Source organism: Haliotis rufescens, unplaced genomic scaffold (assembly GCF_023055435.1).
Source record: "Haliotis rufescens isolate VD_foot unplaced genomic scaffold, xgHalRufe1.0.p SCAF_1, whole genome shotgun sequence".
Classification (NCBI taxonomy): Eukaryota; Metazoa; Mollusca; class Gastropoda; order Lepetellida; family Haliotidae; genus Haliotis; species Haliotis rufescens.
The window spans coordinates 84,434,966-84,453,736 of record NW_025963779.1 but is presented as its reverse complement, the minus strand read 5'-3'; the positions used below and the strand labels follow the sequence as shown (position 1 = coordinate 84,453,736).

The 18,771-nt window shown below is 42.9% G+C and overlaps 2 protein-coding genes across 2 annotated transcripts; both read right to left on the bottom strand.

The window, feature by feature from the left end:
- Positions 1–4,351: 4,351 nt before the first annotated feature.
- Positions 4,352–7,903, bottom strand: LOC124136962. The gene is made up of 3 exons (XM_046503045.2): positions 7,891–7,903; positions 6,328–6,531; positions 4,352–4,592 (listed from the first exon to the last, which is right to left on the bottom strand). The coding sequence occupies exons 1-3, from the start codon at positions 7,901–7,903 to the stop codon at positions 4,411–4,413; spliced, it is 399 nt and encodes a 132-aa protein (XP_046359001.2). The 3' UTR covers positions 4,352–4,410.
- A 4,634-nt stretch (positions 7,904–12,537) lies between these two features.
- Positions 12,538–15,937, bottom strand: LOC124136979. Its single transcript, XM_046503060.2, has 3 exons — positions 15,797–15,937; positions 14,361–14,564; positions 12,538–12,778 (listed from the first exon to the last, which is right to left on the bottom strand). The coding sequence occupies exons 1-3, from the start codon at positions 15,867–15,869 to the stop codon at positions 12,597–12,599; spliced, it is 459 nt and encodes a 152-aa protein (XP_046359016.2). The 5' UTR covers positions 15,870–15,937; the 3' UTR covers positions 12,538–12,596.
- Positions 15,938–18,771: the final 2,834 nt, after the last annotated feature.

Here is an 18,771-nt window from a genome sequence, read left to right as displayed (position 1 = left end):
CATCGATTTAATATACCACCAACTTACTGGTAAACACGCCTTATGCAAATCCTTCATTTAAATGAAGTGTGTCGCTCTTCCCTGATGGGGAGGGACTGCACCCATAATTAGGCACGTTTCTACACGTGTCATAGGATTGTTCCCACTTTGCCGGCAGACAAGAGGGGGATTTAAAAAACATTACGGTGAATTAAAAGCTATAGTCTGTTTCACCTGAGATTCACCTTTCAACTATTTTATCAGGAAATGATCATATGTCAGTAAACTATGTGTTTTACTAAATAAACACATAAAGTGAAGACGATAAACCAATCTTAAGTAATTAATGTCCTCCCCTTTAAGTCTGATTGCAAAATGGCAGTTACACAGATCAACGTTAGATATATTGAATTTCCTAATTCTCGTGGTGGACAGAGTTTGGTGTTAGTTGGTTGGTTGGTTGTTTTACGCCGCACTCAGCAATATTCCAGCTATATGACGGCGGTCTGTAAATAATGGAGTCTGGACCAGACAATCCAGTGATCAATATCATAAGCATCGATCTACGCAATTGGGATCGATGACATGCATCAACCAAGTCAGCGAGCCTGACCACACGATCCCGTTAGTCGCCTTTTACGACAAGCATAGTCACCTTTTACGGCAAGCATGGGTTGCTGAAGACCTATTCTACCCCGGGTCGAGTTTGATGTACAATGGGCATAATTCCAGGGTTATGTGTGCGCAAGCTTGCTGACGACCCAACTGATCAGGGGGTCCTTGGTGGTGAAGCAGTATTGTGGAACCATTTTACCAAAGTTGGGCCAAGGTCAACTAACCATGTTGAGTGTTTGCACTCCAAAATGGCACAAATCACTGCCAGTCATCAGTATTCAAATTCATAAACTTCATCAAATCAGAGCAGAGCTTCACTGAGATAACGATTCTTCAGCTGACCGGACGGAGATCTCTGAGATAGTACCGTCAACTGGACGAGCGACTAGCAAGCCAAAAATGAAGATGGCACCATATCAACGCTTAAATAGGTTGATTCCGTTTCCCACTTTGTTTGGTTGTTATGTCGTCTGGAAACTGGACGTATTGTGCACATTTCATTTTGAAAAATGTATATTTCAATTTGTGAAATGAATATTATTGTGCTATTCATTACGATTTTTTTGTTTGCTCATCATGTTTTTAGTTGCATTTATAGACCTTATATATGTCTATGTGATGTATGTCTTGACAATTACGCTCACTTTGCCGGAAGGCTGGGGTCTGTCAAGTCTGGAACAAACTATAGTCTCAATCCCCCTCAATTTTTGTATTTGTCTCGTTGGATATAGTTACGAAGAATACTTGCCAGCAAAGTGAGAGCACCCTGTGTCAGCTCCCTGCCTTAATTCTTGGCATTGTTCAAATCGGGCTCAAGCAATACACTAACTTAGTTCCCCATTTGGCGGCAACACATACCATTTGCAAGTTTTTTGTTGCTATTTTTCAAATTCCTGTGTAACGGCCCCCGTTACGCTCGCATCCATTGGCGAAAACATAATAAAGGGCGGTCTGATTACCCAAGTGTCTAGTCAGTGTTGATTCTCCTCTTTATGAAGACGGTTTAGTCTACCGGATGGTTTTAAAGTAATTACAGCGCACAGTTTGCACAGCCAGATAAAAACAAATCGGGATGCTTATTGTAATTAACTGTATCAATGGTAGAAATGAAGAGGCATTTTCTTTAAATGTTATGTTTGTCACGTGAAGGCCTTTGCAAATCCACGGATGTTAAAACGTATATGCCTACAATCCTTCTTTTTCTTTACATGACGTACCAAAGGGCGAGACATGGACGATTTACTTTCCCGTAATGAGCATGTTTTGTGCTGCGCTGGTTTCCCCTCTGACTCTCCCGTAATGAGCATGTCATGTGCTGCGCTGGTTTCCCCTCTGACTCTCCCGTAATGAGTATGTCATGTGCTGCGCTGGTTTCCCCTCTGACTCTCCTGTAATGAGTATGTCATGTGCTTCGGTGGTTTCCCCTCTGACTCTCCCGTAATAAGTATGCTATGTGGTAGAAAAAAAACGTAATCATGTCATACTGGGATAGGTAAGGATGATTCAGAAGTAAATCCGGATCAAATAAAAGCGGCAAAATTTTTTTGCCATCATCATCACAAATATCTACTAAAAAAGCTGTGTCTATTGTACAATTCCAAGTATTCCGCCTAAGCTTTTGTCAATGAGGTGAAATTGGGTTTATTATTGCACTCATATAGCGACGTGCATGCACGTGTGTGTATGTGTCTGCTTGTACCATCTTTTAACGTCTTTTGGTATGAGGCGGCCCGAGATCGAACCCCGGACCTTCCGCTTTCCGGGCGGACGCTCTACCACTAGACCACGGAGGCGGTCCATGTGTCAATGAATCGCTGTCAAATAGTGATGATACTGTATCGATGTATTCAGAATGGGGACATGATAACTAAACATGAAACAAGGACATACAGTAATACTACCTTAAAGGTTGTTACATATTATAAGTATTTAGGAGTGCCTCTTCAAGGTTAATGTGGTCTATGGCTAGCAAATAACTAGCTCTACAACCATCTGAAACAATTTGGCCAATTTACAAATTATTCAAGAACAATTATAAATCATGTACTACGGCCACGATGTGACTGTAAAAGCGCACATATTTTATTATTTGGATCGAAACGTTGGGGACTCAGGTATTAGGAATCCACTGAAGCAAGTTCTCACTTTGTACTTTATGCGACATTTAGGAGTTGATAAATGCGCTTCAAATAAGGCCATGCCTTGTGAAACTTGCCCTTATACTCTGGTATATTTCTAGTCATATACGAGGTGTCAAACATTGAAGTTCTTCAGGATGGATGGACATAGATACCTGACTCAATAGTATGACATATTACAGCAACTTCATGACAAAGGCAAGAGCATCTGGGTGTCTGCAGTACGGAACTTGGTATTTATGTGTGGATATTTTTCGTATGGAGTCAACAAGAGATTGGCCGTGAAGAGCTATTATCGGATAAGGATTACAAGATTATATAGGGGGAGGATGGCGTATTAGTTAACCCTTGTCAACAGCAATGATAACGAGAAACGATCATGGTCTCGGTGTCATGCTCGACAATCTGTATCAACAGCATTCACAACGAGGAACGTGCATTGTCTTATAGCCGACAATCTTCATCAATAGCATTCACAATGATGAACGTACATGGTCTTATACCCAACAACCTTCATCAATAGCATTCATAACGAGGAACGTACATGGTCTTATACCCGACAGCCTTCATCAATAGCATTCATAACGAGGAACGTTTATGATCTTATACCCGACAACCTTCATCAACAACATCCATAACGAGGAACGTATATGGTCTTATACCCGACAACCTTCATCACAGCATTCACAATGATGAACGTACATGGTCTTATACCCAACAACCTTCATCAATAGCATTCATTACGAGGAACGTACATGGTCTTATACCCGACAACCTTCATCAACAGCATTCATAACGAGGAAAGTACATGGTCTTGTACACAACAACCCTTATCAACAACATTCTTAACGAGGAACGTACATGGTCTTATACCCGGCAACTCTTATCAACAACATTCACAGCTAGGAACGTACATGGTCTTATACCCGACAACCTTCATCAACAGCATTCATAACGAGGAACGTACATGGCCTTATACCCGACAACCGTTATCAACAGCATTCATAACGAGGAGGGAAGAATATAGATAGTAACGGTACCGTAGGCCCGACAAAGGCTATTCTATGGAGATAGGATTGGGAGGGCATAGCACGAGGACGGGAATACTCAACGCCAGAGAATAACCAGTCTGCATTAAAAGGAAAAGGAAAAATAGTGGTGAGCATTATATGAATGAACCACTGAAAATCAGAGATGACACCAGTTGTTCGCGAAAGGTTAAGCCTGCCCTGCCCTGCCCTGCCCTGCCCTGCCCTGCCCTGCCCTGCCCTGCCCTGCCCTGCCCTGCCCTGCCCTGCCTCGCCCGTAGCTGCCCTGCCCTGCCCTGCCCTGCCCTGCCCTGCCCGTAGCTGCTAGCACTCACACAATTTGCATAAAAAGGAAGTGTTTTTGAATTTTGAAGTCGTTCCCCGCCAGAGGTCTCACTTATTAGGTGTGTCATTCCTCCGAGGTGGCTGGGACCACCACACTTAACGACCTTCTCAGAACTAAAGTCGTTATTTAGGCCGCCGTGATGCAGCAGGCAGATGCAGCATTAACACGCCATGCCGACCCCCACTCACTTGACAGCAGATGAACTATTGTCTCGCTCGTCGTTTGAAAATATATGCATCACAAAGTTATAATTGTCTGACTGGCTTTATTTGAAGTTCAGAGAATACATAGTTTATGCTGAATCCTATTGTCCGTTGCGGAAGTTGCATCTGAGTTTGTCATCCTCTGTCAGATCTTCAGCGTACACACAGGTGAGTTTGCTCTGAGAGTAGTAGAGGTCTTGGTTGCAGCTGAAGTTGTACTGGGTGTTAAGATAGCAGTATGTGAAGGCTGAGCAATTGTAGGAATCCACGCCGGTCACACAGTCTGGAAGCAAACACATACGTACAATACAGCGTTCAACAGAAATCACCTTAGAACTGTAACCATCTTCGAATCACACGCCTATGTCCCTAAAGCAATATCAGTTAGTTCTTTTTCTCACAGTAGTCGAGATTAATAGAAATAATATCAATCTTACTTATGTAATTTCATTAAATAGAGAAAGAAAATATAATAAAATGTCATATTTTGATATTATTATTGATAAGTTAAAGGCTACTGACATTAGTAATCAGGCTTAACGGGAGGCATAACATTCCAAAATCTTAAGTTTATATCGTATTTGTGAAATTTTGCTCAAGTCACGTAGTAACAAACCGCCTGAAGGAAATCCTGTCAACATCACCACTAGACTGGCATCTTTAACAATATATACTATATGCTCAAGAGCTATTTCTTGATTGATAATATCAAAAAGAAAATAGCAAGATATCGATTCCATTCTCGATTCACGATCGTCCCTTCCTGTTGACATTTATCCTTTAGGGTAAGTGAGGGTTGGAGTGAGGGTTCCTCCTTTAGTGTATTGTTATGGACCGTGGAAAAGCCACAGTATTTCCGGTCGGGTTTCGGATTCATGGCAAACCAGTGACCATCTTCCCGAGGCAAGAGTCAGTTGACTGTAAAAGCCCAGTTTCCACCATTGCCAAACTATGCTGGAATTTCTGGGCTCAATCGTTGCGCCACCAGTGGCTATTATGAGTTATTTCCCTTCTATGTTCCTCCTTTTGACCAATCAGATTCCACTTCTCATATCACTTGCACTTGCTGCAAACAAAGTTGCTGCGCGAAGTCAAGACAATCGATAATCAAGATCTATATTGTAAAAAAATGGGTCATACTTCACGAAGTGCATAAGATCACATAAACACCTTGATTAGAAACATGAAAGGATTTGCAAAATATCCGTTGACGCCGATTTGACGGCACACACGCTTTACAAACCCTGCAATCGACCGAAATCTGCCAGGCAGTTAACGAACCGGATGTCAAATTCCTCACGCGATTTTGATTGGACTGTGAATAGACTCGTTTGGCCAGCCAAGATATAACTCGGGCGGTCGGGTAGCCTTGTGGTTAAAGCGTTTGCTCGTCACGCCGAAGAACCGGGTTCCATTCCCGACATGGGTACAATGTGTGAAGCCCATTTCTGGTGCCCACCGCCGTGATATTGCTGGGATATTGCTAAAAGCGGCGTAAAACCATACTCACTCACTCACTCAAGATATAACTCCATAATTCCAGCCTAGTTCGGCAAGAAGAAAATTGGATCTTCGAAGTCAGTTTACTCTCTTGCTTCGGGAACGTACCCCGTGTCCGCTGTTGATCATCTTCAAGCATTCAACGGTTATTAGCGGAAACTGGGTTCTACTAAGTTTATAAATACTAGTTACTGAAATAGCTGATATAGACTATATGACTTAAAAGATTATTCAACCTGCCAACGTAGCAAGCCATTTGAAAAGACAGTCACGGTCCCGTGAAGCATCTTGTGCATTCGGGGAATAAAGAAAGTTACGTCTCAGAATTCTTTCTGTTCACAAAACGGGTGTACATTGTCAATCTGAACTGTAAATGATAACCAGTTGCTAGGCAATGCTTAGTTGAATACACAAAACAATCAATCAGATTATATTAATGTTCTCGTCTGAGATGACAACGATATTTCACTATTGCTACGAAATAATTAATATCATATGCATCATGTATGTTTCGTTACCTGGGGTTTGGTTGAGGGCTACCTGACAGTTGAAATCTAGTAGGTATTCACACCTCTGGGTGTTTTCATTGAAGAGAGTCGTCTCGGGACACTGAAGCATTCCATGGTAATCCTGACCATAGCAATTGATGAACCTCTTGCATCCCGAGCCAGGGGCCGCGTACTTCCACTCATCGTTGAAGTTATTCTGACATAGGACCGCGTCTGAAAGACAGTGAAACAGTCATATTATCTAGTACACACATAGAGTCGGAAAGACAGTTAAACAGTCATACTATCTAGTACACATATAGAGTCTGAAAGACAGTGAAACAGTCATATTATCTAGTACACACATAGAGTCTGAAAGACAGTTAAACAGTCATATTATCTAGTACACCCATAGAGTCGGAAAGACAGTGAAACAGTCATATTATCTAGTACACACATATAGTCTGAAAGACAGTGAAACAGTCATATTATCTAGTACACACATATAGTCTGAAAGACAGTGAAACAGTCATATTATCTAGTACACACATAGAGTCTGAAAGACAGTGAAACAGTCATATTATCTAGTACACACATAGAGTCTGAAAGACAGTGAAACAGTCATATTATCTAGTACACACATAGAGTCTGAAAGACAGTGAAACAGTCATATTATCTAGTACACCCATAGAGTCGGAAAGACAGTGAAACAGTTATATTATCTAGTACACACATAGAGTCGGAAACGTCGGTGCCGCCACAGTCAGGTCGGTATAAATGTACAGACATCGAAATGGGGCCTACACTGTCAATAATGACAACCTCCATTTTCGGTATTATTTCATACGTCAATGGCGAGATCATGGCAGGTAGGCTACATGAAGGAGATGTCAACATGTGGGACTATCGAGGTCGAGTCTGGTTCAAGCAACACGGCTCCTGCTGTTCTGATACATTCTGCTGCAATGGGAATTCTCAAGACATTCCCGTATATTAAGTCCGACAATGCCAACCCATGTACAATGAAAGCGTTTCCTTCATTGCGACACGAACCAATTACAGTCAGGACGCATATGCCAAACTTAGTAATATTCTGACAATATGACGGGGTCTGTAAATAATCGAATCTAGGCCAGGCAAACCAGTGACTGATGTCATGATAATATAAGGAACACATCCCTTTCCATATTCATAACAAATCTACCAGAGTCGATTGTACGATTCCGACTATATCATAAGCAAGTGATTATGAATCACTACCAAATAGTCATGATGCCAGATGTTTACGAAAAGATGAGCGTATCCTGCCCCACCGGTGGCACCCGTCACAAACACATGCAAAGGTAAGTCAATTGTTCACCTGGAAAACGGAAACATATGGTACAAGTCAAAAGAGGGAATGTATGTGACATCATTTTTGTCACGGATGCGTCAAATTTGATAATGTCCTACTGAGGCCTTGGATGTTAAACCCTTGATCGAACAACGATCCGCGCCGTCAACTCACTATCAACCCATGCACAGAGTCCGACCGCCCTACTCATTTAGTCGCCTTGTCCGAAAAGCATAGGTTGATATGGATCTAATTCTTACCCGGAATTCCCATGGTGCACGACACAAGCGGGTTCGACACAAGAAGTATACACCTAAGCGAATGTGCCCTCGCTTATCTCTAGCTGCGGATGCATTGTGGGCCTTGTTTCACCTCGTGGTGTTAGCGCTGCGACTGCCCTTATTGTCCAAATATACTCACGTATTTTCTTACAAACTGTGTCGAAACAGATGATAGTGCTCTTCGTGCTGAACAGAAGCACACTGACTCACAAGTACCCCACTGTGTATACCCAGCGCTCTGAGTAGTGAATGTTGCCGTGATAGGTCCACCTTCGACAAATCTTCCCTTCCAACACAACAACCGCTTATGCCAAAATGTTGAGTGGACAGAGGTTTTTGCCTTAGAGCGGATGGTCGGTGGACAGTCGGGCATACACAAAAATGGTACTTAGTGTGACCCTGTCTAACGCTCGGCAGTAAAGGTATAAAACAAGGATTGGTCGGCTCGGAGTCAGTCCACGCACACAACACACACACACACACACACGCTCGCACGCACGCACGCACGCACGCTCGCACGCACGCACACACGCTCACACGCACGCACGCACGCACGCACGCACACACATGCAATGAGTGCAATAATCTTTTGGAAGCGAAGTACAACCCACTTTACCATAACTCCTGACAGCAAGCCAAGAACCGCTGACACCATGGTTGCTGAGCGTGTTTTACTGGAGAGAAGGGAAAGAGAAGAGTTGCTGAATTTCAAGTGAACGAAAAATCAAGAGGAAGACAAGAGGGAGATTTAAAAAACATTACGGTGAATTAAAAGCTATAGTCTGTTTCACCTGAGATTCACCTTTCAACTATTTTATCAGGAAATGATCATATGTCAGTAAACTATGTGTTTTACTAAATAAACACATAAAGTGAAGACGGTAAACCAATCTTAAGTAATTAATGTCCTACCCTTTAAGTCTAATTGCAAAATGGCAGTTACACAGATCAACGTTAGATATATTGAATTTCCTAATTCTCGTGGTGGACAGAGTTTGGTGTTAGTTGGTTGGTTGGTTGTTTTACGCCGCACTCAGCAATATTCCAGCTATATGACGGCGGTCTGTAAATAATGGAGTCTGGACCAGACAATCCAGTGATAAATATCATAAGCATCGATCCACGCAATTGGGATCGATGACATGCATCAACCAAGTCAGCGAGCCTGACCACCCGATCCCGTTAGTCGGCTTTTACGACAAGCATAGTCACCTTGTACGGCAAGCATGGGTTGCTGAAGACCTATTCTACCGCGGAATCTTCACGGGTCGTGTTTGATGTACAATGGGCATAATTCCAGGGTTATGTGTGCGCAAGCTTGCTGACGACCCAACTGATCAGGGGGTCCTTGGTGGTGAAGCAGTATTGTGGAACCATTTTACCAAAGTTGGGTCAAGGTCAACTAACCATGTTGAGTGTTTGCACTCCAAAATGGCACAAATAACTGCCAGTCATCAGTATTCAAATTCATAAACTTCATCAAATCAGAGCAGAGCTTCACTGAGATAACGATCCTTCAGCTGACCGGGTTGAGATCTCTGAGATAATACCGTCAACTGGACGAGCGACTAGCAAGCCAAAAATGAAGATGGCACCATATCAACGCTTAAATAGGTTGATTCCGTCTCCCACTTTGTTTGGTTGTTATGTCGTCTGGAAACTGGACGTATTGTGCACATTTCATTTTGAAAAATGTATATTTCAATTTGTGAAATGAATATAATTGTGCTATTCATTACGATGTTTTTGTTTGCTCATCATGTTTTTAGTTTCATTTATAGACCTTATATATGTCTATGTGATGTATGTCTTGACAATTACGCTCACTTTGCCGGAAGGCTGGGGTCTGTCAAGTCTGGAACAAACTATAGTCTCAATCCCCCTCAATTTTTGTATTTGTCTCGTTGGATATAGTTACGAAGAATACTTGCCAGCAAAGTGAGAGCATCCTGTGTCAGCTCCCTGCCTTAATTCTTGGCATTGTTCAAATCAGGCTCACGTAATACACTAACTGAGTTCCCCATTTGGCGGCAACACATACCATTAGAAAGGTTTTTGTTGCTATTTTTCAGATTCCTGTGTAACGGCCCCCGTTACGCTCGCATCCATTGACGAAAACATAATAAAGGGCGGTCTGATTACCCAAGTGTCTAGTCAGTGTTGATTCTCCTCTTTATGAAGACGGTTTAGTCTACCGGATGGTTTTAAAGTAATTACAGCGCACAGTTTGCACAGCCAGATAAAAACAAATCGGGATGGTTATTGTAATTTACTGTATCAAAGGTAGAAATGAAGAGGCATTTTCTTTAAATGTTATGTTTGTCTCGTGAAGGCCTTTGCAAATCCACGGATGTTAGAACGTATATGCCTACAATCCTCCTTTTTCTTTACATGACGTACGAAAGGGCGAGACATAGACGATTTACTTTCCCGTCATGAGTATGTCATGTGCTGTGCTGGTTTCCCCTCTGACTTTCCTGTAATGAGTATGTCATGTGCTGCGCTGGTTTCCCCTCTGACTCTCCTGTAATGAGTATGTCATGTGCTGCGCTGGTTTCCCCTCTGACTCTCCTGTAATGAGTATGTCATGTGCTGCGCTGGTTTCCCCTCTGACTCTCCCGTAATGAGTATGTCATGTGCTGCGCTGGTTTCCCCTTTCACTCTCCCGTAATGAGTATGTCATGTGCTGCGCTGGTTTCCCCTTTCACTCTCCCGTAATGAGCATGTTATGTGCTGCGCTGGTTTCCCCTCTGACTCTCCCCTAATGAGCATGCTATGTGGTAGAAAACACCCGTTATCATGTCAAACTGGGATAGGTAAGGATGATTCAGAAGTAAATCCGGATCAAATAAAAGCGGTTAAAAGATTTTGCCATCATCATAACAAATATCTACTAAAAGCTGTGTCTATTGTACGATTCCGAGTATTCCGCCTAAGCTTTTGTCAATGAAGTGAAATTGGGTTTAACGTCGCGTCCAAGATTATTGCACTCATATAGCGACGTGCATGCACGTGTGTGTATGTGGCTGCTTGTACCATCTTTTAACGTCTTTTGGTATGAGGCGGCCCGAGATCGAACCCCGGACCTTCCGCTTTCCGGGCGGACGCTCTACCACTAGACCACGGAGGCGGTCCATGTGTCAATGAATCGCTGTCAAATAGTGATGATACTGTATCGATGTATTCAGAATGGGGACATGATAACTAAACATGAAACAAGGACATACAGTAATACTACCTTAAAGGTTGTTACATATTATAAGTATTTAGGAGTGCCTCTTCAAGGTTAATGTGGTCTATGGCTAGCAAATAACTAGCTCTACAACCATCTGAAACAATTAGGCCAATTTACAAATTATTCAAGAACAATTATAAATCATGTACTACGGCCACGATGTGACTGTAAAAACGCACATATTTTATTATTTGGATCGAAACTTTGGGGACTCAGGTATTAGGAATCCACTGAAGCAAGTTCTCACTTTGTACTTCATGCGACATTTAGGAGTTGATAAATGCGCTTCAAATAAGGCCATGCTATGTGAAACTTGCCCTTATACTCTAGTATATTTCTAGTCAGATACGAGGTGTCAAACAGGATGGATGAACATAGTTACCTGACTCACTAGTATGACATATTACAGCAACTTCATGACACGGGCAAGAGGATCTGGGTGTCTGCAGTACGGAACTTAGTATTTCAGTGTGGATATGTTTTAGTGTGGAGTTAACAAGATATTGGCTGTGAAGAGCTATTATCGGATTCGCCTGTTAAGAAAGATAATGACATGGATTGCCAAATTGGCATCACAGGATTACGGGGTTGCATTAAATAGAAGTAGGCTGATGTATTAGTTAGGGGTAAGGTGGCACACTAAATAGTTTTGGGGTGACAAATAAAATAGGATTACAAGATCACATTATATAGGGGTAGGATGGGGTATTAGTTAATCCTTATCAACAGCATTCATAACGAGGAACGTATATGGTCTTATACCCGACAACCTTCATCAACAGCATTCATAACGAGGAACGTACATGGTCTTAAACCCGACAATCTTCATCAATAGCATTCATAACGAGGAGGGAAGAATATAGATAGTAACGGTACCGTAGGCCCGACAAAGGCTATTCTATGGAGATAGGATTGAGAGGGCATAGCACGAGGACGGGAATACTCAACGCCAGAGAATAACCAGTCTGGATGAAAAGGAAAAGGAAAAATAGTGGTGAGCATTATTTGAATGAACCACTGAAAATCAGAGATGACACCAGTTGTTCGCAAAAGGTTAAGCATGCCCTGCCCTGCCCTGCCCTGCCCTGCCCTGCCCTGCCCTGCCCTGCCTCGCCCGTAGCTGCTAGCACTCACACAATGTGCATAAAAAGGAAGTGTTTTTGAATTTTGAAGTCGTTCCCCGCCAGAGGTCTCACTTATTAGGTGTGTCATTCCTCCGAGGTGGGCTGGGACCACCACACTTAACGACCTTCTCAGAACTTAAGTCGTTATTTAGGCCGCCGTGATGCAGCAGGCAGATGCAGCATTAACACGCCATGCCGACCCCCACTCACTTGACAGCAGATGAACTATTGTCTCGCTCGTCGTTTGAAAATATATGCATCGCAAAGTTATAATTGTCTGACTGGCTTTATTTGAAGTTCAGAGAATACATTGCTTGTGCTGAATCCTATCGTCCGTTGCGGAAGTTGCATCTGAATCTGTCATCCTCTGTCAGATCTTCAGCGTACACACAGGTGAGTAAGCTCTGAGAGTAGTAGAGGTCTTGGTTGCAGCTGAAGTTGTACTGGGTGTTAAGATAGCAGTACGTGAAAGCTGAGCAATTGTAGGGAACCACGCCGGTCACACAGTCTGGAAGCAAACACATACGTACAATACAGCGTTCAACAGAAATCACCTTAAAACCGTAACCATCTTCGAATCACACGCCTATGTCCCTAAAGCAATATCAATCTGACGTTTTCTCACAGTAGTCGAGATTAATAGAAATGTATCAATCTTCCTTATGTGATTTCATTAAGTAGAGAAAGAACAAATATTATAAAATGTCATATTTTGATATCATTATTGATAAGTTAAAGGCGACTGACATTTGTTATCAGGCTTAACAGGAGGCATAACATTCGAAAATCTTAAGTTTATTTCGTATTTGTGAAATTTTGCTCAAGTCACCTAGTAACAAACCGCCTGAAGGAAATCCTGTCAACATCACCACTAGACTGGCATCTTAACAATATATACTATATGCTTTATAAGTATTTCTTAATGGATAATTTAAAAAAGAAAATAGCAACATATCGATTCCATTCTCGATTCACGATCGTCCCTTCCTGTTGACATTTATCCTTTAGGTTGAGTGAGGGTTGGAGTGAGGGTTCCTCCTTTAGTGTATTGTTATGGACCGTGGAAAAGCCACAGTATTTCCAGTCGGGTTTCGGATTCATGGCCAACCAGTGACCATCTTCCCGAGGCAAGAGTCAGTTGACTGTAAAAGCCCAGTTTCCACCATTGCCAAACTATGCTGGAATTTCTGGGCTCAATCGTTGCGCCACCAGTGGCTATTATGAGTTATTTCCCTTCTATGTTCCTCCTTTTGACCAATCAGATTCCACTTCTCATATCATTTGCAACTTGCTTCAAACAAAGTTGCTGCGCCAAGTCAAGACAATCCGATCAATAATAAAGATCTATATTGCAAAAACGGATCTTGCTTCCCGAAGTGCATAAGATCACATAAACACCTTGATTAGGAACATGGAAGGATTTGCAAAATATCTGTTGACGCCAAGTTGACGGCACACGTGCTTTACAAATCCTGCAATCGACCGAAATCTGTCCGGCTGTTAACGAACCGGATGTCAAATTCCTTACACGATATTGATTATACTATGTATAGACTCGTTTGGCCAGCCAAGATATAACTCCATAATTCAAGCCTTGTTCGGCAAGAGTTGAAATTGGACTTTCAAAGTTAGTTGACTCCCTTGCCTCGGGAAGATGAAGAGTAAAGCGCTGAACATAGCCCGTGCCCGCTGTTGATCATCTTTAAGCATTCAACGGTTATTAGCGGAAACTGGGTTCTACTAAGTTTATAAATACTAGTTACTGAAATAACTGATATAGACTATATGACTTAAAAGATTATTCAACCTGCCAACGTAGCAAGCCATTTGAAAAGACAGTCACGGTCCCGTGAAGCATCTTGTGCATTCCGGGAATAGAGAAAGTGACATCAAAAGAATTCCTTCTGTTCACAAAACGGGTGTATATTGCCAATCTGAACTGTAAATGATAACCAGTTGCTAGGCAATGCTTAGTTGAATACATAAAACAATCTATCAGATTATATTAATGTTCTCGTCTGAGATGACAACGCTATTTCACTATTGCTACGAAATAATTAATATCATATGCATCATTTATGTTTCGTTACCTGGGTTTTCGTTGAGGGCTACCTGACAGTTGAAATCTTCTGGGTATTGACACTCCTGGGAGTTTTCATTAAAGAGAGTCGTCTCGGGACACTGGAGCATTCCGTGGTAATCCTGACCATAACAATTGATGAACCTCTTGCATCCCGAGCCAGGGGCCACGTACTTCCAGTCATCGTTGAAGTTATTCTGACATAGGACCGCGTCTGAAAGACAGTGAAACAGTTATATTATCTAGTACACACATAGAGTCGGAAACGTCGGTGTCGCCACAATCAGGTCGGTATAAATGTACAGACATCGAAATGGGTCTTGCACTGTCAATAATGACAACCTCCATTTTCGGTATTATTTCATACGTCAATGGCGAGATCATGGTAGGCTACATGAAGGAGATGTCAACATGTGGGACTATCGAGACTATAAAGACATCCCCGTATATTTAGTCCGACAATGCCAACCCATGTACAATGAAAGCGTTTCCTTCATTGCGACACGTACCAATTACAGTCAGGACGCATATGCCAAACTCAGCACTATTCTAACACTATGTCGGGCCTGTAATTAATCGAATCTAGGCCAGGCAAACCAGTGATTGATATTATGATGATAAAAGCAACAAATCCCTTTCCATATTCATAACAAATCTACCAGAGTCGATTGTACGATTCCGACTATATCATGAGCAAGTGATTATGAATCACTACCAAATAGTCATGATGCCAGGTGTTCGTGAAAAGGTGAGGGTGGCACCCGTCACAAACACATGCAAAGGCAAGCCAATTGTTCACCTGGAAAACGGGAACATGTGGTACAAGTCAAAAGAGGGAATGTATGTGACATCATATTTGTCACGGATGCGTTAAATTTGATAATGTCCTACGAGAACCTTTTGAAGGCTTTGCTGAGTCCTTGGATGTTAAACCTTTGATCAAACAACGATCCGCGCCGTCAACTCACTATCAACCCATGCACAGAGTCTGACCACCCTAGGTTGATATGGACCTATTCTTACCCAGAATCCTCACGGTGCACGACACAAGCGGGTTCGACACAAACGGGTTCGACACAAGGGGTATACACCTAAGCGACTGTGTCCTCGCTTATCTCTCGCTGCGGTAGCATTGTGGGCCTTGTTTCACCTCGTGGTGTTAGAGCTGCAACTGCCTTTATTGTCCACGTATCTTCTTACAAACTGTGTCGTAACAGAAGCACACTGACTCACAGGCACCCCATTGTGTATAACCAGCGATCTGAGTGAATGTTGCCGTGATAGGTCCACCTACGACAAATCTTCCATCACAAGGCATAAAACAAGGAGTCAGTCCACACACACACACACACACACACACACACACACACACACACACACACACACACACACACACACACACACACACACACACACACACACACATCTACTTCTACTTCTACTTACACTGTTCTTCTTGAACTTGTGCACTGGACATTGTCAGGAATCCGAACAGCAAGCCAAGAACCGCTGACACCATGGTTGCTGAGCGTGTATTACTGGAGAGAAGGAAAGGGGAAGAGTTGCTGAATTTCGAGTGAACGAAAAATCGACCAATCGATTTAATATACTGCCAACCCACTGGTAAACACACCTTATGCAAATTCTTCATTTAAATGAAGTGTATCGCTCTTCCCTGATGGGGAGGGACTGCACCCATAAATGGGCACGTTTCTACATGTGTCATCGGATTGTTCCCACTTTGCCGGCAGACAAGAGGGGGATTTAAAAAACGATACGGTGAATTTGAAGCTAAAGTCTGTTTCACCTGAGAGTCACCTTTCAACTATTTTATCAGGAAATGATCATATGTTAGTAAACTATGTGTTGTACTAAATAAACACATAAAGTGAAGACGGTAAACCAATCTTAAGTTTTTAATGTCCTCCCCTTTAAGTCTAATTGCAAAATGGAAGTTACACAGATCAACGTTAGATATATTCCTAATTCTCGTGGTGGACAGAGTTTGGTGTTGGTTGGTTGGTTGTCTTACGCCGCACTCAGCAATATTCCAGCTATATGACGGCGGTATGTTAATAATGGAGTCTGGACCAGATAATCCAGTGATTAATATCATGAGCATCGATCCACGCAATTGGGATCGATGACATGCATCAACCAAGTCAGTGAGCCTGACCACCCGATCCCGTTAGTCGCTTTTTACTACAAGTATAGTCGCCCTTTACGGCAAGCATGGGTTGCTGAAGACCTATTCTACCGCGGAATCTTCACGGGTCGAGTTTGATGTACAATGGGCATAATTCCAGGGTTATGTGTGCGCAAGCTTGCTGACGACCCAACTGATCAGGGGGTCCTTGGTGGTGAAGCAGTATTGTGGAACCATTTTACCAAAGTTGGGCCAAGGTCAACTAACCATGTTGAGTGTTTGCACTCCAAAATGGCACAAATCACTGCCAGTCATCAGTATTCAAATTCATAATCAAATCAGAGCACAGCTTCAGTGAGATAACGATCCCCCAGCTCCCCAATTACGCTCACTTTGCCGGAAGGCTGGGGTCTGTCAAGTCTGGAACAAACTATAGTCTTCATCCCCCTCAATTTTTGTATTTGTCTCGTTGGATATAGTTACGAAGAATACTTGCCAGCAAAGTGAGAGCATCCTGTGTCAGCTCCCTGCCTTAATTCTTGGCATTGTTCAAATCAGGATCACGTGATACACTAACTGAGTTCCCCATTTGGCAGCAACACATACCATTAGAAAGGTTTTTGTTGCTATTTTTCAGATTCCTGTGTAACGGCCCCCGTTACGCTCGCATCCATTGACGAAAACATAATAAAGGGCGGTCTGATTACCCAAGAGTCTAGTCAGTGTTGATTCTCCTCTTTATGAAAACAGTTTCGTCTACCGGATGGTTTTTAAGTAATTACAGCGCACAGTTTGCACAGCCAGATAAAAACAAATCGGGATGGTTAATGAATTAACTGTATCAAAGGTAGAAATGAAGAGGCATTTTCTTTAAATGTTATGTTTGTCACGTGAAGGCCTTTGCAAATCCACGGATGTTAGAACGTATATGCCTACAATACTCCTTTTTCTTTACATGACGTATCAAAGGGCGAGACATGGACGATTTACTTCCCCGTAATGAGAATGTTATGTGCTGCGCTGGTTTCCACTCTGACTTTCCCGTCATGAGTATGTCACGTGCTGCACTAGTTAATCCTCTGACTCTCCCGTCATGAGTATGTCATGTGCTGCGCTGGTTTCCCCTCTGACTTTCCCGTCATGAGTATGTCATGTGCTGCGCTGGTTTCCCCTCTGACTTTCCCGTCATGAGTATGTCACGTGCTGCACTAGTTAATCCTCTGACTTTCCCGTCATGAGTATGTCATGTGCTGCGCTGGTTTCCCCTCTGACTTTCCCGTCATGAGTATGTCACGTGCTGCACTAGTTAATCCTCTGACTCTCCCGTCATGAGTATGTCATGTGCTGCGCTGGTTTCCCCTCTGACTTTCCCGTCATGAGTATGTCACGTGCTGCACTAGTTAATCCTCTGACTCTCCCGTCATGAGTATGTCACGTGCTACACTAGTTAATCCTCTGACTCTCCCGTCATGAGTATGTCATGTACTGCGCTGGTTTACCCTTTCACTCTCCCGTCATGAGTATGTCATGTGCTGCACTAGTTAATCCTCTGACTCTCCCGTCATGAGTATGTCATGTGCTGCACTAGTTAATCCTCTGACTCTCCCGTCATGAGTATGTCATGTGCTGCACTGGTTAATCCTCTGACTTTCCCGTCATGAGTATGTCATGTGCTGCACTAGGTAATCCTCTGACTCTCCCGTCATGAGTATGTCACGTGCTGCACTAGTTAATCCTCTGACTCTCCCGTCATGAGTATGTCATGTGCTGCACTAGTTAATCCTCTGACTCTCCCGTCATGAGTATGTCATGTGCTGCACTAGTTAATCCTCTGTCTTTCCCGTCATGAGTATGTCATGTGCTGCACTAGTTAATCCTCTGACTCTCCCGTCATGAGTATGTCATGTGCTGCACTAGTTAATCCTCTGACTTTCCCGTCATGAGTATGTCATGTGCTGCACTAGTTAATCCTCTGACTCTCCCGTCATGAGTATGTCATGTGCTGCACTAGTTAATCCTCTGACTTTCCCGTCATGAGTATGTCATGTGCTGCACTAGTTAATCCTCTGACTTTCCCGTCATGAGTATGTCATGTGCTGCACTAGTTAATCCTCTGACTCTCCCGTAATGAGCATGTTATGTGCTGCGCTGGTTTCCCCTCTGACTCTCCTGAAATGAGTATGTCATGTGCTGCGCTGGTTTCCCCTCTGACTCTTCCGTAATGAGTATGTCATGTGCTGCGCTGGTTTCCCCTCTGACTCTCCCCTAATGAGTA